General features: G+C 38.5%; 1 protein-coding gene across 6 annotated transcripts in view; it reads right to left on the reverse strand.

The window, feature by feature from the left end:
• Positions 1-792: 792 nt before the first annotated feature.
• Positions 793-26,655, reverse strand: part of GPAT3 (glycerol-3-phosphate acyltransferase 3) — a 103,582-nt gene continuing 77,719 nt past the window's right edge. For 4 of the 6 annotated variants that reach the window (XM_023222537.1, XM_023222540.2, XM_023222538.1 and 1 more), the window contains exons 4-13: positions 23,955-24,225; positions 18,667-18,741; positions 17,716-17,805; positions 15,661-15,754; positions 11,009-11,124; positions 9,420-9,475; positions 8,812-8,897; positions 8,132-8,260; positions 7,592-7,671; positions 1,507-2,063 (exon numbers count right to left, since the gene is read on the reverse strand). In XM_023222537.1, the coding sequence (XP_023078305.1) occupies positions 1,964-2,063; positions 7,592-7,671; positions 8,132-8,260; positions 8,812-8,897; positions 9,420-9,475; positions 11,009-11,124; positions 15,661-15,754; positions 17,716-17,805; positions 18,667-18,741; positions 23,955-24,225 (1,097 nt within the window). In that variant the 3' untranslated portion in view covers positions 1,507-1,963. Of the gene's footprint in view, positions 2,064-7,591; positions 7,672-8,131; positions 8,261-8,811; positions 8,898-9,419; positions 9,476-11,008; positions 11,125-15,660; positions 15,755-17,715; positions 17,806-18,666; positions 18,742-23,954; positions 24,226-26,655 lie in introns of all 6 variants that reach the window. The other 2 variants (XM_023222541.1, XM_023222542.1) reach the window with 2 other exon arrangements.

The following is a 26,655-nucleotide window of genomic DNA, read 5'->3' on the forward strand; positions in this document are numbered from 1 at the left end:
TTTCCAAAAACATAGTTTCAACAACATGGCAATTCCTCAAGCAACCCGAAAACTAGTTGTGTAAATCAGACCTACAAGACAAAAATTCAGATAGAGACACTATTAGGTTATCTAGTGAATACATGATAGCATCGCTATTTTTACAGTGCTCTTAGAAAGATACACTTTTCTGAGAACTGGGCTGATGAAATAGATTTATTAATTCATGCCATAATTAACATATAATTTTTTTTTAAAGGCACTCCTTTTTCTGAGAAAAAATAAGACAAAAAGTCACCCAACATACATATTTGGATTTGCTAATTTTCAGTCAAGATCTCTCCTAATAGAGTTTGTGGGGCAAAATTTCACCAAACAACAAAGGGAAAGTAGGGAGAGTGAGAACAGAGAGGTGGATGGCCATGAGAGTAACCTATTTGCAAGTTCTCTTTTGGGATGAAATCCAACTAGCTAGATAGATAAGAGTATAAACTGATAGTGCTAGGCTAGGCCTACCTAGTTAGATATAATTGCCTTAATTCACCTGCAAAATAACTGTAATCTGTGACATTGCTCAAGGTGGAGTTCACAGGGCCAGAGTCCAAATAACCAGACTAAAAAATAAGATTTAAGCGGGGGAAGCGGGGAGAGAGTCAGTGACTCATGTTCTTATTTCCCATTTGTTCCAGTCCAATAAAATCTAACTATGTCACTGAAATGAAAAACAAAAAACTCTTGTTTGTAACAGAAAAGAAGTTAACTTACTCAAAACCAGAAAAGGGGGGAAGGGAGGGAGGAATAATGCAATACACATTTAGAAATATAGAATTTATTTATATTCATAAGACAGTTTTACATTCTGTACATGGTTACCAGAACAGATACAATACCCTCAGGAGTTTACAACGGCATTATATTGCTGTCAAACATTGCTTATGCTGTGTGAGTTGGGGAAAACTTATTTCTCCCTCTAAAAAAAATTAAGGCTCAGTTTCCAAAAGGTAATTATATCAGTCATTTTTTCTGTTTAAGAGACTGGGAAAATTAGGGAATAAAACCACAAAGGGTTGGAGGGTGAGGGGTAGCTCCACACACTCTCATTCATTCATACTGAAGTTACTCAATGTGATTTTTTTTTTTTTTTAAGGCTCCTTCTATCTGAAAATGTGTTTGGTTACAAAAACAAACAAATCAGTAGATGGGAGGGGTACTAGGTATAGATCTACAGCATTCAAACAAGGAAAACTAAGCTCTTTGTTACCAGTTGCTGGCTAAAATGTGCTCTATGAGCTGCCTACATATAAATGCACATACACATTAACTTTGACTCACTTTTCTTTGGTGAAGCTTAATTCACCTGCAAAATAACTGTAATCTGTGACATTGCTCAAGGTGGAGTTCACAGGGCCAGAGAACTCCTGTGAAAAAGAAAAATAGTATTTCTCTTCCAACATACTAATAGGAATTTATGTTTCCTTTTGACTTTCAGAGCAGGTGGCCACAAAGTTGTCCCTTTTCCTAAATACAATCCTCCATTTTTCCTTTCAACCTTGCAGTAGACCATAACCATAATGGTCATCTTGCACTGATGTGTAATCTCACCATTTAAGTGACTGAAGAAAGTGGCAAGGCTAATTATAAAAAGAGAGTTTGGGCATTTTTGGAGAATTGCCCTATCGATGAGTTCCAAACACATTTTATAAGCACTTTTTTCTATACAAATATTTCATTCAGTCAACAGTGACGCCATCATTTTATCAAAGCAGAATCTGTCTGAACTCAGTAAACCACCTTACAATCCATGGGGCTAATGTTACAACAACAACAAAAGCCAAAAAGGGCACCTGTAGGTTCTGCCTCTGGCATAAAGAGGTAGAGACAATCATTCTGTAGAAAAGATTAACAATCATAAAAACAAAACAAAAAACAAAGCCATTCCATTTCTAAGGGCTAGTTCTAGATCTAAAGGCTGTCAGCTGTCCTCTTAGCTGAGAGATCCATTGCCCACAATCATCTTGCTGTAATTTTTCTGCTGCTCTTCCTTGAGGGTGTCCTTCACCTTTGCTCTCTTTAGTCCTCCATCCCTGCGAACAGAAAGACAAATACACAAAAGATACTTTACAGCGGTGATTTAAAAGAGTTAACTTAATAATAACATGCTGCATGATGCCATGACGCTTAGGCAGCTGGGATGAAATAAGGGAAAGAACACTGGATTTGGAAACAGGAAGACCCAGATTTCAGTCTCTGCCCTGCCACTTGCCAAATATACATTGCTTTGAGGAAGCAACAATCTCTCTGATGTTTGGTTAAAATAAGCAACAATATCTCCAACTCAGTTTCTTTAGAAGTTAAGGGGTGGTGTATTAAATATTTGGATTGGCCAGGTGCAGTGGCTCACATCTGTAATCCCAGCACTTTGGGAGGCTGAGGTGGATGGATCACCTGAGATCAGGAGTTCGAGACCAGTCTGGTTAACATGGTGAAACCCTGTCTCTACTGAAAATACAAAATTAGCTGGGCATGGTGGTGCATGCCTGTAATCCCAGCTACCTGGGAGGCTGAGGCAGGAGAATCGCTTGAATCTGGGAGGCGGAGGTTGTGGTGAACCGAGATCATGCCATTGCACTCCAGCCTGGGCAACAAGAGTGAAACTTCGTCTCAAAAAAACCAAAAATTGGACTGAAACAAGGATTATTAAAACTAGGATTATTTCTCTATATTGTTCCTTAAGGAAAACAAAATACTAGTTTTTCATCTACCTATGTCTTACTGGAAAACCATAGGAAAATTTAAAATATGCACAGAAGAAACGGTAAGGGTATACTGTATATGTGTGGGTAAATTTCTTAAAGATAAATGATCATTCAGAAAAGATAAATCATTGTTCAAATATAACCCTATCTATGTTTAACAAGTTGTATTTTCATTCAAAACACTGTATTTCCAGCATTTATAATCTTTTATATTCCAAAACAGACTCAGAATAAAACAAACAACAAAATCACAAGTTGCATTCAACCAGAAGTGCCTATGTAAACAGCATTCCTTCATTCAGAACCTGTAAATCTTTGAACTCTCTCCAGGGTGCCTGCCTGGGTATAAGAACTCTGCAGGCTTTTCCTTCTTTGGATTACACACAAAGAAACAAAGGAGTTGCTGGGAGTAGTTTGGACTACCATAGGTCACTATCTGGCTCCTAATCTAATGTTTTAGATTTTAACTGCTAGGAGAGCATGGGCTGAGAACTTGCTTACTTTATACTCTGACTGTTTAATTTTAACCTAGTTAAGCATGCATGTTTACCAAATGCTTTCTAATGATGATGAATGATCATAGGTTAGCCAGTGAACTCAATGCCATGAGGACAGAACTTGACCTCCATAGAGACACCTGCTTGAGACCAATGCAGTGTTCTGGCTTCTAGAGTCAAATCTAAGACGCAGCAATAAGTCCTCAACTTAAAAACAGACTGTGATCCACAAATCATCCGGGGGGTCAGTTGTGGGAAGTTTTCATGAAACAAGATGATAATTTGTTGTTAGGTCCACAGAATTGTCCACATAAGCCTCTTTTATCCAAATGAGCTTCTTCTTTTAACAGCACTTACCTGAATTCTGAATAGTGAGAACTAAGGCAACTAAAGAAATAAAAAAGGCCTTTCTCCTTTCACAAGATCCAAGCCCAGAACAGGCAAAAATTTAAGTCTTGAGCAATCTGACATCATTTTGTACAATTCTCCTTCCCAAGCACCCAATAAACCTCATGCTGCCCTAAGCACTTAAACTGTGACTTGCCACCCCTAGAGACTTCAAAATTTTACCCAATTCCCCTTTGCAATGGCAGCAGGTCTTAGTTCTTAAGGAAAGAAGCAGCCATATGTAAGAGCCAGTTTAAGATCATAAAATTATATTTTCACTCAATCTATGAAAAAAAAAATCTAGATATGTTAATTCATATCCAATAGGTACATGACAAATGTATCTAGAAAGGCAATGAGGCCACTTTCTTTTCTTTAAGAGGCTAGGTAATCAAAAGTAATTTTATCGTATAATTGCATATGGCCTGATAAAAGGAAATTGGACGATTCTGAGGATCATTTTTGACAGATTTAGTTCAGCCACTCTGATGGAGAGTCTGTACTTAGCTGACTCCCCTAGGTGGTTCTTGCCTCTCAAGGCTTTCTTCCTTTCCTCTGTGTCTGAGACTACAGACACTGACTTCAGGGTAGAAGCAGGAGGGCTGAGTGTCAGGTAAGATAAAGGGTGTGTAAAGAGTTTTAAAAACTGAACAAGGAAAAGGAACCCAGCTGCACATATGACCATGGGTTATAGACATTTGTGGACCAAGGTCGTTTTATATAGTTTTATGATGCTGTAATTCTGTCATTTAGTTTAACATATTCCAGTGTAGATAGTGTAACAGAAATGTTTAGTCCTAACCTATGCCTTAGGACTAGTCAGTTTCATACTCCAGGGTGTATGGAACTCAAGTCATATACCCTTTTAGTCAAGAACTCATACTCCAGGGTGGTCAGCCAGCATTTAATCAGAAGGCTGCCTTTCAGAGATGCCACTAATGGCTTCAGCTATCTTTATCTTTATTGCCCATCGATTTCTCAAGCTTTGTTAATTAGCATAACAAATTTAATTAATTAATTAATTTATTTATTTTTGAGACAGGGTCTCGCTCTGTAACCCAGGCTGCCGTGCAGCGGCGCGATCTCAGCTCACTGCAGCCTCAACCTCTTGGGTTCAAGGATTCTCAGGCCTCAGCCTCCCGAGTAGCTGGGACTACAGGTGTGCGCCACGGCGCTCAGCTAATTTTTGTATTCTTTTTGTAGAGACAGGGTTTCGCCATGTTGCCCAGGCTGGTCTCAAATTCTTAAACTCAGGTGATCTACCCAACTCAGCCTCCCAAAGCATGAGCCACTGCACCAGGTCCTTGCATAACAAATTTTAGAAATGAGTTTTCACTGTAGACATTAGTGGTTTGTTAATTTGCATAATGGATATCAGAAACTGGTTTACCTGGACACAATTAGTTGTATTCACGCTATGTGAATGGATAAATATTTTAGTGATACTCCCTGCCGTTGCATAACGGAGTACAGTAAGTCCTCCCTGAACACCATTGATAGGTTCTTAGAAACTGTAACTTTAAACAAAATGATTTATAACAAAACCCAGTATTTTTTCTCATCAACATTATAAAGAAAGTACATTGAACAAAATGATGTTATTTATTCAAGAACCTACTATAAAGTCATTTTGCTTAAAGTCACAGCCCACAAGAACCTATCAATGATGTGAAGTGAATGCTTACTGTATAATATCTAGCCAGCCCTTCTTCTAGAGGCAGACACCTTAAACCATCCTCTGCTGGTTCAGGAGGGTCCTTGGTTTCCTGGCTGACAGCCTAACTCAGATGGCCAAATCCTCCGCCTAGAAACATTGCTACAATTGCCTCAAATAAACTTTTCATGCAAAGTGTTTTTCAAACACCAAAAAAGACAGCAGGAACTTTATTTACTGCATAGAACTTGAAGTACAGACTGTTTTGTGACAGACTGCAAATTTAACACCCTGTATGTAAAATAAGAATCCAGTCGCCAGGACAGGGAGCTCATGCCTGTAATCCTAGCACTCTGGGAGGCTGAGGCTGATCACCTGAGGTCAGGAGTTCGAGAGCAGCCTCGACAACATAGTGAAACTCCATCTCTACTAATAATACAAAAAAAATTATCTGGGCATGGTGGTGCACACCTGTAGTCCCAGCTACTCAGGAGGCTGAGGCAGGAGAATTGCTTGAACCCAGGAGGCAGAAGTTGCAGTGAGCCCAGATTGCACCACTGCACTCCAGCCTGGGTGACAGAGAGGACTCCATCTCAAATAATAATAATAATAATAATAATAATAATAATAATAATTCAACCTCCCACTATAATGTAGGTATAGTTAACCTTCACTGATATAGGCTGAATGTTTTTATCCCCCCAAAAATTCCCTAACTACCAATGTGGTGCTATTTGCAGATGGATCCTTTGGGAGGTAATTAGGGTTAGATGAGTTTAGTGCCCTTATAAAAAGAAACACTAGAGAACATGCACTCTGTCTCTTCACGCCTGCACAAAGAAGAGATCATGTAAGCACACAGGAGAATGCAGCTATCTGCAACACAAGAAGAGAGCCCTTATCAAAAACTGACCATAATGTACCCTAATCTCAAACTTCCAGCCTTTAGAAGTGTGGGAAAACAAAGTTCTGTTGTTTAAGCCACCCAGTCTGTGGTACAGTAACTCCCCCCTTATCCAAGATTTTGCTTTCCATGGTTTCAGTTACCCACAGTCAACCTGGGAAAATATTAAGATATTTTGAGAAAGAGAGAGACCACATTCACAAAACTTTTATTAGTCAGTGTATTATTATAATTGTTCTATTTTATTAGTTGTTATTGTTAATCTTTTACTATGACTAATTTATAAATTAAGCTTTATCATAGCTATGTACATAAAGAAAAAAACATAGTCTATATAGGATTTGTACTATCGTATTAGGAATTTACTAGGGCTGTTGGAACATATCCCCCATTATCCCAGGGGACTACTGTATTTTGTCTGGCAGCCCAAGCAGACTAATACATTCACCTATGTTCAATCTTCTTCAAACAAAACCATAGTGATCCATAACTAAAATACTTCACTTATTTCCCTTCTTTCAAGTTGTTCAATTTTCTTATTATATAGTTATAGCTAGAGTTAAATATGAATGAGTCTGTAAGTAGCCCCTTGCCTCCCAATGTCTGCCCTACTCACAAATCCATTCTCCCTTTCTTCTTCAGAAAAAGAACCCTAAATGTGAGATAGGCACATGACCACCCAGAATAATGACTACGTTCCCCAGCTTCCTTTGCAGCTAGGTGTTATCACATGACTTGAGTACTAGCCAATGGATATAAGTATAAGTGGGATATACAACTCTCAGCTTGTGCTCTTAGAGATGGGTGTATCCTTTTAAAAATTCCTTCCTCATAGCCATTTGCTACACATGCTGAGTAGAGTTGGAACAGCCATCTTGGACCATAAGAGAAGCACAAATTGGGGAGAGTAAAGCAATACAGATTGAGCTGTTACCAGCCTTGACTGGTTATGTTTAAGTGAGAAATAAACTTCTATCTTACTTAAGCCATTGTTATGTATAAACCACTATTACTTTCAGCTAAATCTATAACTAACTAGAATGATAAATGACATTATTACCAGTGACATTTTTTAGTTTAAAAAAAAAAAAAAAGGCCAGGAACAGTAGCTCATGACTGTAATCCCCGCATTTTGGGAGGCTCAGGCAGGAGTTCAAGCCCAGGAGTTTGAGACCAGCCTGAGCAACACAGGGACACCCCATCTCTACAAAAAATTTTAAAATAGCTGGGCATGGTGACAAGCACTTGTAGTCCCAGCTACTCGGGAGGCTGAGATGGAAGGATCCCTTGAGCTCAGGCAGTCGAGGCTACAGTGAACTATGATCATGCACTGCACTTCAGCCTGGGTAAAAGAGTGAGGCATTCTCTCAAAAAAAAAAAAAAAAAGTGATAGTACTTCTGAAAGATCTCTTACCAGGGAAGTTCAGTCAGGCCTCCCTGTATAGCAATAGCAGACTTAACCCTGTTAGCAAACTGGACTGCATCTTCTCCTTCCTGGTTAAAAAAAAAAAAAAAAAAAAAATTACAAGAACATCTTAGTTTATCGAGTTTTTAATACCGTCTCATAATCATTTGTATTTGTTTTAAAATATAAGATTCATATTTCAGCTCAAATGCTTTCTATTCTTAATCAATCATTTGTTCTATCAAGAAAATGCAGTGCTATATTGTTTAATTTTTTACCATGTGCATATATTTATCACACTCTTTATTAGTCTTACCCAAGATAATATCTGTAGGTTCAATAAACCAAGAGCAATTGTAAAACCAACATGGAAAAGAATCTCTAAATATAAAATGGTTTGATTTAAAGTGAGCTAAATACATTATTTAAAAAATGACTCATTTGCTGAGAAAGCAGAAAAGCATGACATGGAGAAGGGAGACACCCAGGTTTTCAGGTGAAGGTCTCCTTGCCTCTAACTGATGAGATAAAGTGTTAGCTAAGGACTACCTCTCTGGTCATCGCGGGCATGTACCACACATCACAGACGATGGCCCAGCTGGTCATCATTCGAAGCAGGTAGCTCACCATGTTGTACTTACTACTGTTCCAAAATGCATCACCAAACTGAGGGTTATACTGAGAAAACAGAAAAGAAAATACATCCCACTTATGAACTAAGGGTGGTTTCTCATCCGTGCCCAATGTTTTAAATGTGGTAGGCCAAACAGCTTTATCAGACTCTAGGAAAAAGAGAAGTTATTTCACTTGATAGAATTGATTAAAAAAAAAAAAAAAGTAAACCAGGCCAGCTAACATGTCTGACTAGAGCTGACTACTTTTCTAAATAGAACCACAGAGTGCAGCAACAAGTTATTTATGTGACTATTAAATATCTGTCTCCACACTTAACTAGAAGGCTGATGAAAGCAGGAACAGCAACTGTTTCACTTAATACTGTGAGCAAATACAGCGCCTGGCACAGAGAGTCACCCAGTATACATCTATCTACAGATAGAGAGTGAGCGCATGAGAAAGCAGAGGAGGCAAAGTGCAGAGGACTGGTGCATTCAAAAACTGGTGTTCTTCGTTCTTGCAAATTTTAAGTTTAAAAATGCTACCAAAATAAAATTACCAATACAATATCTTTATAATAATTATTATTATTCTTATTATGGTATCTGTTTTACCTTAATTGCAACTGGATGTATGGTTCCTCCGATTTCAAAGCTCCCCTTTTTAAACATCATGACTGAAGTATTGTTGATGCAAGTTCCTGCAAGGGGGTGACGGTAGGAGCATGAATATTTTTAAAGGGAGTCATTTTAAAAATAAATTTTAAAAGAAATTATTTTGATATAAAGTAATTTAAAATATCAAAATTACAGGCACTGTACTACCATATCATAAACCAAACCCTGCCAAAGTAGTAACCCAATAGTTCTAACTAAGCAGGTTTAACAACAAGCTTTTACTTTTCTACTGAACACTCTATGGGCCTATGGGTACAACTTCTTTTCAACAGGTGATAATTTCAATACATGCAACCCTTAAAATCATGGACAATTCTGCTCTCGGTTCACTACCCAGAAATGACTTTTGAATTAAAAAGGTAACATGACTTCTATCAAATTTCAAAAGAAAGCAAGGAATTAATAGCTCAGAGAATGACATCCCATTCCTGTAAGAGCAGAGATCTGGGCTAAGGTTGCCAATTCCATAGCAATTCTGTTCCTCACACATTTTTGGTGGTTTATTGTTATCAACTCTATAGCTCAGTAGGCAGGCCCATTCTTACCTTCAGGAAAAATTAATATGGGTAATTTCTTCTTATCAGCAATATGTTCTTTTAGTCTATGAAAAAAATAAAGGATCAAAATTTTGCCTTTTTAAAGAGAGAGGTGGATGTCCTTTTTGATATTCTTTGCACTTTACTGGCACAATTGTGAAGCAATAAGGAGAAAAGAATTGAGATATAGGTAAAAGAAATAAATTTGAAGTTGTTTCCTTTCTAAAAAAGTATAAGAAGATCTGCACGATTGTAATTTCTCAAATTTCAAAGTAAGTGATTTTTTTTTTTTGAGATGGGGTCTCACTCTTTCATCCAGGCTGGATGGAGTACAGGCTCATGATCTCGGCTCACTGCAACCTCCACCCCTTGAGCTTAAGCAATCCGCCCTCCTCACCTTCCCAAGTAGCTGGGACCACAGATGTGCATCACTACACCCAGCTAAGTTTTTTTACTTTTTGTAGAGATTGCATTTCACCATGTTGCCCAGGCTGGTCTCGAACTCCCGAGCTCAAGCAATCCACCCGCCTCAACCTCCCCAAGTGCTGGGATTACAGGCATGAGCCAACATGCCTGGACCAAAGTAAGTGATTTTCAGTGTCTTCGCCTATTCTTAAAAAAGAGTACTAGACAGTCATGTGACATGGACTCTGGAGACTCTGTGTCATGAGCTTTGTGCTCTTTTCCATGTACTTAGGTTTCCTCATCTGAAAAATGGGAATATTGGGTTGCTGGACTTATCTGCATTGTGGCCACTAAGTACAAGACAATCCTTAAACGATTCAGGTTGAACTTTCCATTTGCACACCATGAAGCTGAGAAAGACTGACGTTCTTCCAGGCTTAGGTCCTGTACTGCCTGCAGCCAACACTATATTCCCAGCTCTTCTCTCCAGCCGTCCCATTACTGGGTATACACTCAAAGGATTATAAATCATGCTGCTATAAAGACACATGCACGCGTATGTTTATTGCGGCACTATTCACAATAGCAAAGACTTGGAACCAACCCAAATGTCCATCAATGATAGACTGGATTAAGAAAATGTGACACATATACACCACAGAATACTATGCAGCCATAAAAAATGATGAGTTCATGTCCTTTGTAGGGACACGGATGAAGCTAGAAACCATCATTCTGAGCACACTATCACAAGGACAGAAAACCAAACACCACATGTTCTCACTCATAGGTGGGAATTGAACAATGAGAACACTTGGACACAGGGTGGGGAACATCACACACTAGGGCCTGTTGTGGAGTAGGGGAGAGGGGGAGGGATAGCAGTAGGAGATATACCTAAAGTAAATGATGAGTTAACAGGTGCAGCACACCAACATGGCACATGTATACATATGTAACAAATCTGCACGTTGTGCACATGTAGCCTAGAACTTAAAGTATAATAATAATAATAATAATAATAATAATAATAAATGTGGCTAAGACAGGTGATTTGCCAGAAAAATTCAACTGCAAACAGAGCTCTGTTTTAGTTTTGAGACTCAGTGCTGCTCCACCCTCTTTGGTAGGAAGGCCAAGATTTATCAGCTTTTATGCTACTCCAGTGAACTCTGAGTAATTTCACTGCTTACCTCTTAGTAACCAGATGTCGATCCTTCATTTCTGAGCGTTCAAACCAGACATGAGGACAAGCCTTGACCATAGCTCTCTGAATAATTCCCATCAAGCCGCCATGAACCTGGCCAACCTGGAAGTACCATAAGAAAGGGAAAAAATGTAAAAGGCACAGTTGTCCAAAGAAAGTTTTTTAAGTACCAACAAATTTCTATTCTCCACTCAAAGAAAAGATTGGCCTTCTATGGACTGGAGTTCTTAGTCTGATCAAAGAGTCTGAAAGGTCAAATGTAAGCAAAAAGGTATTCTTTAGTAGCACCTTTGAATTTTAAGTTATGTTCTTGTGCTAGCAATCCTCTAACTAGAGGTTTTTCAACTTGGTCAAGATTAGAGAAATGCAAATTAAAACTACACTGAAATACCATTTCAAACCCATCACACTGACAAAGATTTAAAAGCTTGACAATACATTCTGACATAAGGCTATGGATAACTTTCATACATTGCCTGGGGGAAGGGAGCAGATTACAATACAAATGGAAGAAAATTTGGCGACATCTACAAAATTGCATATACATTCATCTTTCATTTCAATAATTCTTCTCCTAGAAATTTATTCTGAAGATAAACTTCCAACAAAATGAAAATATATATGCACAAGGCTATTAACTACAGCATTACTTGTTATGGCAAAATATTAGAAACTACCTAAATGTCCAAATATAAGAAATTAGATAAATAGACAATGGTACATACAAATAATGGAGTACTATGCAGCTGGGAACACAGCAAGGTTGATCTCTATGACTGATAAAGAGTAACTTCCAGGAGATATTGTTAAATGAAAAAGACAAAAGAACAAATACAGTATGCTACCTTTTGTATAAGACTAAAGCGGAAATAATACACATACATGTGTTTATCTCTACAAAAAGAAATACCAAAGTCAATGAACCTACAAGAGTAGGAAGGAATGGGATGGAATGAACATGGAAGGTAGCAGCACTTCAATAAGTATACCTTTTCTGCTTTGTTTTGACATTTGGAAACATATTGATACCCTACATACTCAAAAAATAAATAAAAGTAAATCAGTAAGGAACAAATGACAAACTAAAGCAAACTGAAGCAAATGAACCCAGTTGTATTTTAAGTGAATAAAAGAACAGCATTAAAAGAAGGGGGAAACATCCAAGAAACTTAAACAGACAGTGTCTGACCACATACCCTCTCCATCTTGGATGATGTTTTAAGAACTGCAAAACATTCTGAACTCTTTTTGCTAGATTTTTGTTTGTAGTAGTGAAGCAATTCTGAAATAATTTTAGATGTATTATAGAATTGAGAAAGTTAGTAAACATATTGATATTTTTGGGAAACAGGATTTTCACTATGAAAAAGTGAGATACAAATATGAATTGAAGGAAAGCAAGAAAGAACCTTAAGAGTTGGATGTATTCAGATTTCCAATGTAAATATTAGAAATAAATAGTAAATATAGGCCAGACGTGGTGGCTCACACCTGTATTCCCAGCACTTTGGGAGGCTGAGGTAGGTGGATTACTTGAGGTCAGGAGTTCAAGGCCAGCTTGGCCAACATGGTGAAACCCCATCTCTACTAAAAACTACAAAAATTAGCTGGATGTGGTGGTGGGTGCCTGTAATCCCAGCTACTTGGGAGGCTGAGGCAGGAGAATCACTTGAACCTGGGAGGTGGAGGTTGCAGTAAACCGAGATCACGCCACTGCACTCTAGCCTGAATGACACAGCAAGACTATGTCTCAAAAAAAAAAAAAGTGCAGTGGTTCACACCTGTAATCCCAGCACTTTGGGAGGCCAAGGTGGGCAGATCACCTGAAGTCAAGAGTTTGAGATCAGCCTGGTCCACCTGGTGAAACCCTGTCTCTACTAAAAATACAAAAATTAACTGGGTATAGTGGTGGGTACCTGTAATCCCAGCTACTAGGGAGGCTAAGGCAGGAGAATCACTTGAACCTGGGAGACGGAGGTCGCAGTGAGCCAAGATCACATCACTGCACTCCAGCCTGGGCAACAGAGTGAGGTGCTGTCTCAAAAAAAAAAAAAGAAATTTTAAAAATAAATATATTAAAAATACAAACATTTTACCCACATTTTTATAGGGAGAGACAGAACAAGACAGCTTTTCCCAGTACCTGAGAAAGCAAATGACAAAGCAAATGAGGCACAATGTTGCCAATAGGTAAATGTGGATAACGGGCATAAGGGTGCTCTACTGTGATTTTCTTATTATTACAACTTTTCTGTAAGCTTGAAAATATTTCTAAATTTAAAAAAGTAGAGGTCTTTGTCTAGAAGGAAAAAAAAGACTAGAAAAGTGACTGAGTGAGGTAATGGATATGTTAATTAGCTTGATTTAGCCATTCTACAATGTATACATCTATCAAAACATTTGTTGTATACTATAAATATATATAATTTTTATTTGTCAATTAAACAATAGATTTCTTTTAATAAAAGGAGAGTCACTGAGAAGAGATCTTTGATGTTCTTCAGATACAGAGTTCATATTTAGTCAAAAGAGGCCAATTTTGATGTCTGGAGGCTAACGGCACCATATCATCCCACATCTGCCTTGCGCCACCTCCAATTTAAATTCAGTCAGCTTTAGTTTTCTACACTCAACCCATTGGACAGTCTGCAGTTACTATGCTTTTCTAAATTTTGACTAATATATTGCAATTGCAGTTATACACGATCCAAAAGTAAGAAAAATGGCAACAAAGTTCTGAGGTCCTTGGTCACAAATGGGTTATACTCAACTCTTTGTTGACCAGAATACAGGAGGAATATGATTTCTAAAACACAAAACCATGACCAAGGAGTGTTATGGTTTGCAACAGTTTTGGGAGGTGGGGCATAACGGGAGATACTGAGGCTATGAGGGTGCTCTCCTCATGAATGGATTAATGCCCTTACAAAATGGCTCTGGGAGTGGGTTTGCTTTCTTGGGCTTTTGGCCCTTCTGCCTTATACCATGTGAGGACTCAGCAAGAAGACTATGGCCAGATGCTGGCACCCTGATATTGGACTTCCCCCAGCCTCCAGAACTGTGAGCCAATAAGTTTCTGTTCATTATAAGTTACAGTCTGTGGTATTCTGTTATAGCAGCACAAAATCAACTTTGATAGTCAGATTGGTTGCCTAAGCCTTTGCTTCCTCATCTATAATAAAATCTCAGACCTAACCTGATTGGATTACAGGGAAGGTCAAATATAATGCATGAAAGTGCTTGTCCACATAAATACAAGGATTATTATATACACTGAGAATTGTGCTGGGGGATCTATCCAGGCTGTTAACATGAGGATCCTTGAACGGTCTTCAGGGAGACCCATAAACATCTTGAAATTATACATAAAATTGTGTTTGTACGATGCAGATATATGTTAGTTTTTTCTTTAAAAAGGTACATAATTATCAACTAATTCCTAACCTAAGAAAAGATTAAGAATTACCAATTCCCATAAGTCTTTTCATAAAGGTGGCTAACGCTTCCTTGGATTCCGAAAGAGCTCAGTATTTAGAGAAATTTAATAATGTGTTAAAATGTAGTGTCCAAGAGTTATATATCTGACCATGTATTTTAGACAGATTAAACACATGGCAATAAGTAGAAATTTTTGCAAAGGCCTTCAAAATTCCCTTAATGATTGTGTAACCCATGCAGAGTCAAATACCTGCACATGTGCCAATACTCTCCACCCTCCTACTTGCAGTGACATTTAATCAAGAATGGCTCCCTTCAAATGCCTTCTCAGAAAAACACACCAGACCATGACTATCAATCCCTGGAACTGGTAAGTGAAATAAAATCCATCTACTCTCCCTGAAGCCCAACCCACCACCATGAAAACACGAGAAGGTGATCCTCTAGGACCCTTGTCCAGGCAAACACCAACTGAAGGCACATTTAACCACCATGCAGCTTCAATTATCCTGCAGAATTTACCTGACACAGAAAGGAGATGCAGGAAGTCTTGACAAATTTGCAAGGGCAACAGAAAACACAGATTTGAAAAAAAAAAATGCCAGAATATGATTCCTGTATTCATCCCCATGAAAGGCTATTCAGAGGTATACAGTTTTACTGTGGGCTTTGTAGTTTGTTCTTGGGTTTTGTTTCGTTTTCTTCTCTTTTTGGGCTACGGGCAAGGACTGAGAAAGACAACCTGATATAAATATTTGCCTTTCTTGCTAGATCCTCCTTAAAAAGCCAGATTTCTTTTAATTGCATATAAGTCCCTGAAGGAAGAAAGAACTAATTGGGTGACTGGGGGATATGTACAACTGTAAAAAGAAAGAATTTAATGTTGCAAACATTATTAAACACTGGCAGGGATTTTACAAGGAAAATGGAATCAACTTTACAAGGTCCTATCAAGCTCAAGAATGTCTGCATTTCGGTAAGTTAAATTTTTACCATCTTAAATATAATGGCTATTTTCCTTCCTTTTCTTGCACTACATATTCCTCATGTAAATATATTACAAATAACTTATATAGCTACAATAGTATAACGCAGCCACACTTCTAACATAAAACCAACTTGCTAATTTGTGCCAAAATAAAAACTTTGATCAATCCATAAAACATGCAACTACTTGAAATATCAATGAGCTGCTCTTACCATAGCATAACATCCATCCGTTGTCAAGATTAAAACATCAATTGGGGAAGTATGGTTGGCAACACAAATGCCTCCCTTCTGGGGTCTGTACTGCCTGCAATTACAAACAATGGAAAATTCAAAGTCTTCTAAAATAGCCACAGCATGTAAATAGTCACCTTATTTTTTAAGTGTGTGTGTGTATGTGTGTGTGTTTGTGTGTGTGTGTGTGTGTATATATATATATATATATATATATATTTTTTTTTTTTTTTTTTTTGAGATGGAGTCTCACTCTGTGGCCCAGGCTGGAGTGCAGTGGTACAATCCTGGCTCACTGCAACCTCCGCCTCCAGGGCTTCAAGCAATTCTCCTGCCTCAGCCTCCCAAGTAGTTGGAATTAAGGTATGTGCCATCAAGCCTGGCTAATTTTTATATTTTTAGCAGAGATAGGGTTTCGCCATGTGGGCCAGGCTCGTCTCGAGCTCTTGACCTCAAGTGATCTGCCCTACTCGGCCTCCCAAAGTGCTGGGATCACAGGCATGAGCACAGTGCCTGGTCTTTTTTAAGTATATTTTTAAAAATTAAGTTTGGAGGTACATGGGCCCATCTTTAAAAGGTGATCTCTAGGCAGTATGATGAGAGTGTGGTAGGGGGCCCATGATTTTAACATTGATAATACATAGCTTTCACTTATTTAATCTGAAACATTTTCATATTATTTTTATCTTCATATACATCACTTTTAGTGGTTTCATGGTAATCCATGCAGAAAATTCACCATAGTTTCCTCCCTCCTATCCTTCTATAGCAGAGGTTGGCAAACTTTTCTTATCAAGGGCCAGATAGTAAATACTTTAAGCTTTACAAGCCAGACAATGCCTGTCACAATTACTTGACTCTGCTGTTGTGACACAAAAGCAGCCATGGCTGTGAATGAGCACAGCTGTGTTCCAATAAAACGTTGTTTACAGAAAACAGATGGTGGGCCAGATTTGGCCTATAGGCTTCCCGTTCAGTTTGTGGATCTCTACCCTAGAGTGAAACCAGCATTTGATACCAATAAAGCAAAGTAGTTTTGTTTGGGCCTATACAGAGAAGAAAGAGAACCAAATACACAATTATTTAGCACATTTTCTTTAAAATTAGAAGCAATTCTATAAGAAGTTAGGAACTCCTCTTTATGTAATAAGTGTGCCTTTTCTACAGGTGTTTCTTCTGACTGCACCTCTGCCAGAGTATTTTCTTTTACTCTTCACTTTAAAACTCATAGTCCAATTGCAAGATCATATAATTTAAAATGTTTAAAGGGTCTTTTATGTTGGTACCACATGGTAAAGCCAAATGGCAAAATGTTTCTCTTCTACAAATGAGAAAGAAAGACCAAACCAGTAAAAAAGAGATGCTTGGCTTAGAACTTTTAAAACAGTGATGCTAAATCTAAAAAAATTGAGATAATAGAAAAGTAGTTCAAATGCACTCAAAATCACTTTCACTTAGCTAATTACTTTCCTTTGCTACCTTCATTCTCTACAATTCTGGGAGAGAAAAGCAGAATTTTGTTTTAAGGCTCAATTATGGAATTTTAGAAGTAGCAGGACTAAGACTAGAGACCACATTTCCAGACTCCACATCTAGTCCTATTTCCACCACACTACAGACCTGTCAACTTCATTGTTTTTAAAATCAGACAGTCCTTGTTCAAAACCTGATTCCATTGCTTATTCATTGTGACCCTAAACAACAAATCCCAAAGCTTACATTTCTTCTCCTTTAAAATGAGTTAACAGTGCCTATCTCATAGGGATGAGCTATAAGAAACATAGGGTCTGGCCTGCACACCATAAATGCCCAATTATTGAGCACAACTACATGTTTATTATTATATTCTTTCTGCAAACACTGCTATTTAGTGTTTTTGTGCATTATGCCTGTGCCACCCTGAGAATTAGAGATGAACATATTGGAAGCACTCTGACTCCACCCACTTCTTCCCACCCACTTCCAGTGCTTCCTTGTCAATCTCATGCTGAATTGACCTAGAAAAATACAGGCACGTTGGCAGCAGATACTCACTTGTTATGATAATGAATGGTACCAGAGAGGGATCGCACACAGATCCGGCAGCAAGTCAGATGGACCAGTTCACTCAGCCAGTTTTTGAGGCTGAAGGAAATAGAAACATTTTACTGTGCCATTCTGGGCACTCTTAAGAAACAGTATAATGAAAGTTTTAATATGCTTTTTCACAACAGCGTACTGCATTCTATTCTGGTGAACCAGTACAGTTCAATTCTTATAGTCTCACTGGTGCATTTAGTATTAGATCATAAAAGTCTACCAAAAGAACTGGACATAACTCTGATGAAAAGTAGCTCAAAACCACTAGGCTATTATGACAAGTTCCTGAAAAAGATAAACTGAAGCTTCTTTCATCTTCATCTTATGAGATTGCCAATATATAAGACTCTCTTACGTAACTCAGTTCATTTTCTTTCTTCAATTCTCCTTTGAAAAAACTTCTTTCAATTAATATGGAAGTATGACAAAAAATCAAAGAAAGACTATGAAGATGAAGTAAGTGAGCAGGATTCTAATAAATGAGTAGAGAACATAAATTTAATGCAATACGGCCGGGCGCAGTGGCTCACACCTGTAATCCCAGCACTTTGGGAGGCCAAGGCAGGCAAATCACAAGGTCAGGAGTTTGAGATCCCCCTGGCCAACATGGTGAAACGCTATCTCTACTAAAAATACAAAAAATTAGCTGGGCATGGTGGTGGGCTACTGTAATCCCAGCTACTCAGGAGGCTGAGGCAGGAGAATCTCTTGAACCTGGGAGGCGGAGGTTGCAGTGAGCCGAGATCGCACCACTGCACTCCAGCTCGGGCGACAGTGCGAGACTCCATCTCAAAAATAATAATAATAATAATGCAATACATAGGAATCAAACAAATATTCTCTTTGTGGACACAGCTAAGAGTAAAAACAGTCCTACATATGGCTGGATGGAAGGGAACATTTCACCTGCTGTCTGGCAGCTGCCCAACCAGTGTAGTTCCTATAACCAGCAAACTGATCCCAATGAAAGCCAAGGTAACCCTGAAAAAGAAAAGAAAGGGTCATATAAGACTTTGAAACATAGTAGGGAAGTAACCAAAAAGTTCATAAATAACAAAATTGTAAATAAGTTTTAGAGTATCCACATGATGAAATATGATGCAGCCACTAAAATAACTGGGTAAATCTACATAGATCCAACACGGAAGAATGTTCCACGATGCATTTTGAGAGACAAAAAGGAAAGTAAGTTTCAGAATAAAGTACAGAATATGATGCCATCTGCAAAATAACAACAAGCACACGTGTAACAAGTCTGTATATGCATTGAGAAGGCCTGGAAATTTTCACAAAACTATCAAGTTAAATCTATATAATCATCAAAGGGTTAAGAGGGCTAGTGAAGGGAATATATTTAAAGGTGCTTTAATAATAAGAATACCAAAATATATCACCATGTAGACATCTTTTAATGCAAATCTAACTGTTGTCCTTTTACATGGTTCAAGATAACTCAGAAGTCAGCAAACAAGGTGACTGACAGTATCTCTAACCTCCATAGAGACATTGCCTTCTTTTTGAAAAGTGCTTTTAATATACATCCAATGACTTCAAAAGGAAAGCAGTAATTTCTAGAAATGTAAATAGAATTATTCAAAAAGGAAAGTTCAGACTTAAAATCTTTCAAAATAAATAGGATTTAGTTAAAAGAGAGGAAAAATCAATAGTTTAATCACATTTTACTAATAAGATTCTTTAAATCATCTTTGTCAAATGAAGAAAGCAGAAACTTTAGATTATCTCATTGTTCTCTCAAATCAAACCAGAGGGCCACCTATGTCTTCCTGTTCCCAGAAGAGCATACACATTTTGCTGAATGCGTGACGTATTCAGTAAGAAGACTGAAGGGGACCACCACTGCAGTATCAGAAGGATCCTGTGTGTTTGGGGAAGCTACAATGGCGGCCTAAGGTCAAGGGTCAGGAACAGTAACCCTCTCCAGGGTGAAGCTCATTTACTGCTTTACCTCCTGATCAGATAGTTGGAGCATAAAATTGTTTGTCTTACCAGTTCTAGGTTATACATTAGATGATGATAAAGCAATAGCTAACACTATATGCCAGGCAATATTCTAAGTACCTTTTATGTTTAACACATTTAATCATCCCCAAGACTCTATGAGGCAATAATATTATCATTATCCCCATTCTACAGATGAAAAAATTGGAGCATAGAAAGGCTAAATAACTTACCCAAAGTTACACAGACAATAAGCAGCAGAGCCAGGACTTGAACCCAGGGAGTCTGGCTCCAGAATTCATTTTCATAAGCATTATGTTATTCTGTCTCTCAGGAGATTATTATTATTTAACATAGCAGTTTAACATTATTTAAAACAAAAGAAATAAGCGGTGTCTCACGGCTATAATCCCAGCAGTTTGGGAGGCCCAGGGGAGCGGATCACTTGAGGTGAGGAGTTGGAGACCAGCCTGGCCAACATGGTGAACCCTGTCTCTATTAAAAATACAAAAATGAGGCAGGCATAGTGGCACATCTGTGTAACGAGAATCGCTTGAACCCAGGAGGCACGGGTTGCAGCGAGCCAAGATCGTGCCACCGCACTTCAGCCTGGGCAACAAAGCGAGACTGTCTCAAAAAAAGAGAAGAAGAAAAAAAAAAAAAGAAACAGTGTAAAAGGCAGCAGTCTCAACCCAGTTGGAGAAATACTCCATCACTAACATATCTGAACATGTACCCCAATATGTTTAAGAACAATGTGCATATGCTGTACTGATATAATGTACATTATAAAACATCTGGAAACATAAAGAATATAAAAAAATAAATATTTTTATGAAAAAATACAGTATTTTGAAATTATATTAATGTTGCAATTTGTCCTCACTCAAAATAGGATAATATAGTAATACATTAATAAATATATATTATTAATTTTATTATAATTATCAATTGTATATGACAATGTTATTATCAATTGTATAATTATAATTTAATAGCATGATCTATTACTATAGCTAATAAGTATAAGTAATATTATTACTATTCTGAGCGAAAAGAAAGCTTTTGGAATATGCTTTCCTATAAATACCTTGTTAAATAAGGTGTTAAATCTTGTTAAAGATTTGACATTAGCAATTTGAAGGTCAGGTTCTTTTTTCTTGTCAGTTACTGATGCAATAACTAAATTATTGTTTAATCTCATCAACAATTATGCAAAACTTTTAAAATAATGTTTTGCCATCTTGCCCCAAGGAGAATCACTTGTTCCTGTCCATTAATTCAGAAGGACTTTCATTTTAACATGTTCAACAATTGGGTTCAAAACTACTCAAACTTTTTATTTGCTAGATTAATAGGCCAGAACATTATGTATCCCAGTTTAAGTGAGCCAATGTTAAGAGTTCTCATAGATGACATAAGTTTTCAGCCACAGTCTGTATTTTAAGAGCTTTATTGAGATACAATTCACATGCCATACAATTCACCCCATAAAAATGTACAATTCAGTTCAGGCACTGTGGCTCATACCTGTAATAAGATCCCCCTGGCACTTTGGGAGGCCAAGGCAGGTGGATCACTTCAGGTCAGGAGTTTGAGATCAGCCTGGCTGACATGGCGAAACCCCATCTCTATTAAAAATACAAAAATTAGCCAGGCCCGGAGGCACACGCCTGTAATTCCAGCTACTGAAGAGGCTGAGGCATAAGAACCGCTTGAACTCAGGGGGCAGAGGTTGCAGTGACCCAAGATTGCGCCACTGCACTCCAGCCTGAGTGATGGAGTGAGACTCTATCTCGTTATAAAAATAAATAAATAAAATAAAGTATGCAATTCAATAGTTTTTGGCATATTCACAGAGTTGTGCAACCATCACCACAATCTATATTAATACAATCTGGTTTTTGAAAAGCTCATTTTGTAGTAGGTGCTTCTTTTAAGAAGCATTTACAAAGCAATTCTTCCACACTGAAAAGTATCTACTAAGAGTAGGAGTCTTAACTCTGCATTTTCTTTTTGTTCTTAGATGCTTATATCACTGCACTTGATCTTAGCCCAAAGGCCAAGAAGTGATAAATGTTTACATTGCTTTATTATCTTAAATCAGTTTCTTTGCAAAAATATTTTAAGTCACTTACCTATTTTGTGAGCATTTGTTTAGTAGATAAGGGAATCATAACAGCATTTTCTGGGCCCCCACAGGACGGTGAAAGCTGCCCAATAACAAACAAGGGCATCTCAAGTACTGTGCTGTAGAATTCCTCATTCTTCCTTCAGGTTACCTTGGCTATGAACCAATCCATATATTAAACTTGACTAAAGCTTCGTGTATTTTTTTGTTTTTGTTTTTGTTTTTGAAATGGAGCCTCACCTCACTCTGTCACCCAGGCTGGAATACAGTATCTCACTGCAACCTCCGCCTCGCGGGTTCAAGTGATTTCTCCTGCCTCAGCCTCCCAAGTAGCTGGGACTACAGGCACATGCCACCACACCTGACTAACTTTTGTATTTTTAGTAAAGATGGAGTTTCACCACGTTGGCCAGGTTGATACGATCTCCTGACCTCAACTTATCTACCCACCTCGGCCTCCCAAAGGGCTGGGATTACAGGCATGAGCCACTATGCCCGGCCAAATTTCTTTTTCTTTTTGAGACAAGAGTCTTGCTCTGTCACCCAGGCTGGAGTGTAGTGACGTGATCTTGGATCACCGCAACCTCTGACTCCTGGGTTCAAGGAATTCTCTGCCTCAGCCTCCCATGTAGCTGGGACTACAGGTGTGCACCACCACACCCAGCTAATTTTTGTATTTTTCACAGAGACGAGGTTTCACCATGTTGGCCAGGATGGTCTCGATCTCTTAATCTCGTGATCCACCCGCCTCGGCCTCCCAAAATGCTGGGATTACAGGCGTGAGCCATTGCGTCCAGCCAGAACAGAAGCTTTTAATAAATAAGAACTCTAATATTTCCTTCCTGTATGCCAATGGATAGTCTTGTACACTTCCAGAGTACATGAACCCCACTTTGGGGGCACTAGTTTAAGGTTCAAGCAAAAGTGTATGTGAAACCTTGAATTTTGCTTCATTATCACAGCTGAAATGATTCCCAAAAGACATACTATGCCCCAATGTCTGAACTAGCAATATGGGCAAAAAAAAGAAATAATTTCTTAGAAATCTACATTTGCCTGTAGTTAAGCAATACTTTCTCTGGTAGTAAATCTGAATGAGGCAAGCATAGGCCACCCTGGGGGTGGTAAAAAGATTTCAACTCATGTGCCAAGTTTAATTGGCAGGTAGCCACTGCCTGGAAAGCTCTGCTGAGAGGATGCCAAGCCCATGTCCAGGGAAATGAAGCAAGATGATCAACAATAATGTTGTGGCTGGTATACATGCCTACTACTGCTACCACCATGCTAATCAGACCTCAGCCACTTACAGCTTCATCCCACCACGCAGTGCCTTCTACTCACATTCCACATCGTGCTTTCCATAAACTAGGCTTCACACTGCCTTCTCAGCAGGTGGCACTCAAGCTCAGAAGCAGAAGGGGACCCAGGTGGGGACCCTTTAATAAGAGAAGTCCGTGATCACAATGAATTAGATGGAAGATCACAATGAATTAGATGGAACAAACTCACACTTCTAAATGGCTGTCTCCCACATGTAACCACACTCAAGAATTTTTTCTCTCTTATGCAATTATGAAGTGCAATGGGCTGGCAAAGAAAGGCAGTGGGTTCTGGTCAGCTCTTACAGTTTGTTTGATGCTCTAGTGAATATGAAACTGTTAATGATCTCTTCTTCTTCTTCTTCCTCTTCCTCTTCTTCTTCTTTCTTCTTTCTTCTTTTCTTCTTCTTTCTTCTTCCTTCTTCTTCTTCTTTCTTCTTATCCTTCTTCTCCTTCCTTCTTCTTCTTTCTTCTTCTTTCTTCTTCTTCTTCTTTCTTCTTCTTCCCTTTTCTCTCCATCCTCAAGTTAGCCCGGACTCTAATAGCAAAGTGGATCCAGATTCTAAGATACACGCTGGATTCTGAATATACAACTTCATTTGGGGAAAAATTGTGAAAGGAAAATGGATACTTAATACATGCCTGCAGAGGTCATGTTTGGTGGCATTTCCTATGTAGAAATGCGTGGAATAAGCACCACAGAACACTTATGTGGCCATTATGTACATGATTCAAAAAGAAAGCTGAGTAAAGGGTATCATCAAATTACCAGGCACGTGACTTACCTCAGAGGCAGTAGGACACAATAGCGCACTATGACGCCCAGCACCCACACCATAGTGAGCCGCAGACTGATGTACTGGAAATTTACATTGGTTCTTGTGAGGAGATTCCATGACACTAGCTCCTCTGAGGAAAACCTCTGGGTCACTTCATCTTCCACAATGGCTTCAAATCCCTTCTTGGAGAAATAAAACACGTCAGACAGCTCAAAGTCCCTTCCTCGTAGACCAGAGAGCCCTTTTTCCATGGGTGACTCATCTCTTTGGATAATACCTTAAAAGAAAGCATCAGGACATAAGAAAATGCCATAGGACAGAAGAATTGACCAAAGGGGCAACTTTAACTGTGTAGAAGTTAAATATGCAAAACAAGTAAATAAGTTTAATGGGTGACATCAGCCATCTTCAGAAGTAAGAGACAAACAATTGCAGTGGGAAAAGAGGTGAAATCACTGTGTCTGCATGAAATGGTCTCTACCCCATGATCTTTGTTAATTATAAAGAGGAGTTTTGGTCCTCCATAATCCTCTTGCTTGGATTTCTTCCCTGTGTACCATTAGCCAAAGAACTCACGCACACAAAAATAATTCTCCCCAAGTATAGCTCTAGGTTGTGTAAAAACAAAGACTTCTGTTCTCCCTGACAAAAACCATAAAATCAAAAAGCAAGCAAAATGGCTTAAGATTTACTGTAAATGGCAAAAAGTTTATTTATTTATTTTTTTTTTTTTGAGATGGAGTCTCGCTCTGTCACCCAGGCTGGAGTGCAGTGGCACGATCCCAGCTCACTGCAAGCTCCGCCTCCCGGGTTCACGCCATTCTCCTGCCTCAACCGCGCGAGCAGCTGGGACTACAGGCGTCCGCCACCGCGCCAGGCTAATTTTTGTATTTTTAATAGAGACAGGGTTTTACTGTGTTAGCCAAGATGGTCTCGATCTCCTGACCTCGTGATCTGCCTACCTCGGTCTCCCAAAGTGCTGGGATTACAGTGAGCCACCGCACCCAGCCAATTTTTTAATATATGAAAAGTATTTGGTAAGAAAAACACAGCCTCCTGCATAAAAGTAAGCAAAGTTCACAGAAACAACGTAAACATTAATAGTTAATATCACAGAACTTTTCACTAGTGAAAAAAGAAATGTGAATTAGACAAAGGCCTATTTACAGTACCAAATCAGCAGCATTTTATTCAATGATAAAATCCATGACTTGAAAGACACAGATACTCTCATATTCAACTTGTACAAGTATGGAAGTAGTAGCAACTTGGTCAAAGTTGGTTTGGCAAGAAAAGACTGAAGATAGTTTTGCTGATGATCAATAACTCCAATTCTAGGAATCTGTCATCAGAAAATAACTAGAAATGTAGGCAAATGTAGGCAAGGGTGTTCACTGTAGCATTCTTCATTATAATTAATCCACACAATGATATAAAATGCATCCATTACTAAATACTATAATGTTAATCAAGAAAAGACAGAATCTAAAACTATAGCTTCACTATATGAACTACTATACATAGAAAAAATGCCAAAATGAAAACATTAAGTAGTTATTTCTAGAAAATAGGATTAGATTTTCCTCTCTATGCTGTTATTGTATTTTCCATCAAGAAAATAATCCAATGATTTTTAAAGCAGCATAAATTTTTATGAATTGAAAAATGACCACTGTCATTCAATTATAACTACTAAATACAAAAAATGAGAAAGTCTTCAAAGGATAAAGAGTAACTACATACACAATCATATGATCATTCATTGCTTCCTTTGGGGTGTATCACAAAAGGTTACTTCTGACATTAGACTACAAAGAAAAATATTTTCTTTTGAGATAGTGATTAAGATGTTAAATTCCCTGAAAGAAGATCTTTTTTGATCACCTCATTTTCCAGTTTACTAGGAAATCAATGAGGAAAATGGACAGTGTTGTACTACCTATCCCCAGGAAGAGTTATATGTGTATCAGTAGAAAGAGCTGTAATAGTCCAGTTTTTGGAAGGACTAATACTAGAGGAGAAAGGAAAGAGGACCTGGAGTCAAAAGCCAACTCCTGTTTAGGACAACCACCAGCTCCATGACTGATGTCTTTTATAAACTGAGAGAATGGAAACAATTTTAGTTTTCTTACAGGGCTAATGTTTTATGATTTTAGGTTTGGGATATACGGGTATTTTGGAGTTTGTTTTTGTCCCACATGCAAAGTTTATACCTAGTCACCTTAAGAATTAGAGCAATAGGGGCTGGGCATGAGGGCTCATACCTGTAATCCCAACATTTTAAGAGGTCAAGGTGAGCGGATCACTTGAGCCCAGGAGTTTGAGACCAACCTGGGCAACGTGGTGAAACTTTTCTTCACAAAAAATACCAATATTAGCTGGGCATGGTGGCATGTGCCTGCAGTCCCAGCTACTTGGGAGGCTGAGGCAGGGGGATCACCTGAGCCCGGGAGATGGAGGCTGCAGTAAGCCGTGATCATGCCACTGTACTCCAGCCTGGGTGACAAAATGAGATGGAAAGGGAAGGAGAGGGGAGGGGAGGGAGGGGAGGGGAGGGAAGGGGAAAAAAGGGAAGAGAAAGGGAGAAAAGAGGGAGGGAAGGAAGGAGAGAGAGAGAAAGAAAGAAAGAAAGAGAAAGAAAGAAAAGAGAGGAAGGAAGGAGAAAGAAAGAAAGAAAGAAAGAAAGAAAGAAAGAAAGAAAGAAAGA

The sequence above is a fragment of the Piliocolobus tephrosceles genome, chromosome 3, assembly GCF_002776525.5.
Source record: "Piliocolobus tephrosceles isolate RC106 chromosome 3, ASM277652v3, whole genome shotgun sequence".
Taxonomy (NCBI): Eukaryota; Metazoa; Chordata; class Mammalia; order Primates; family Cercopithecidae; genus Piliocolobus; species Piliocolobus tephrosceles.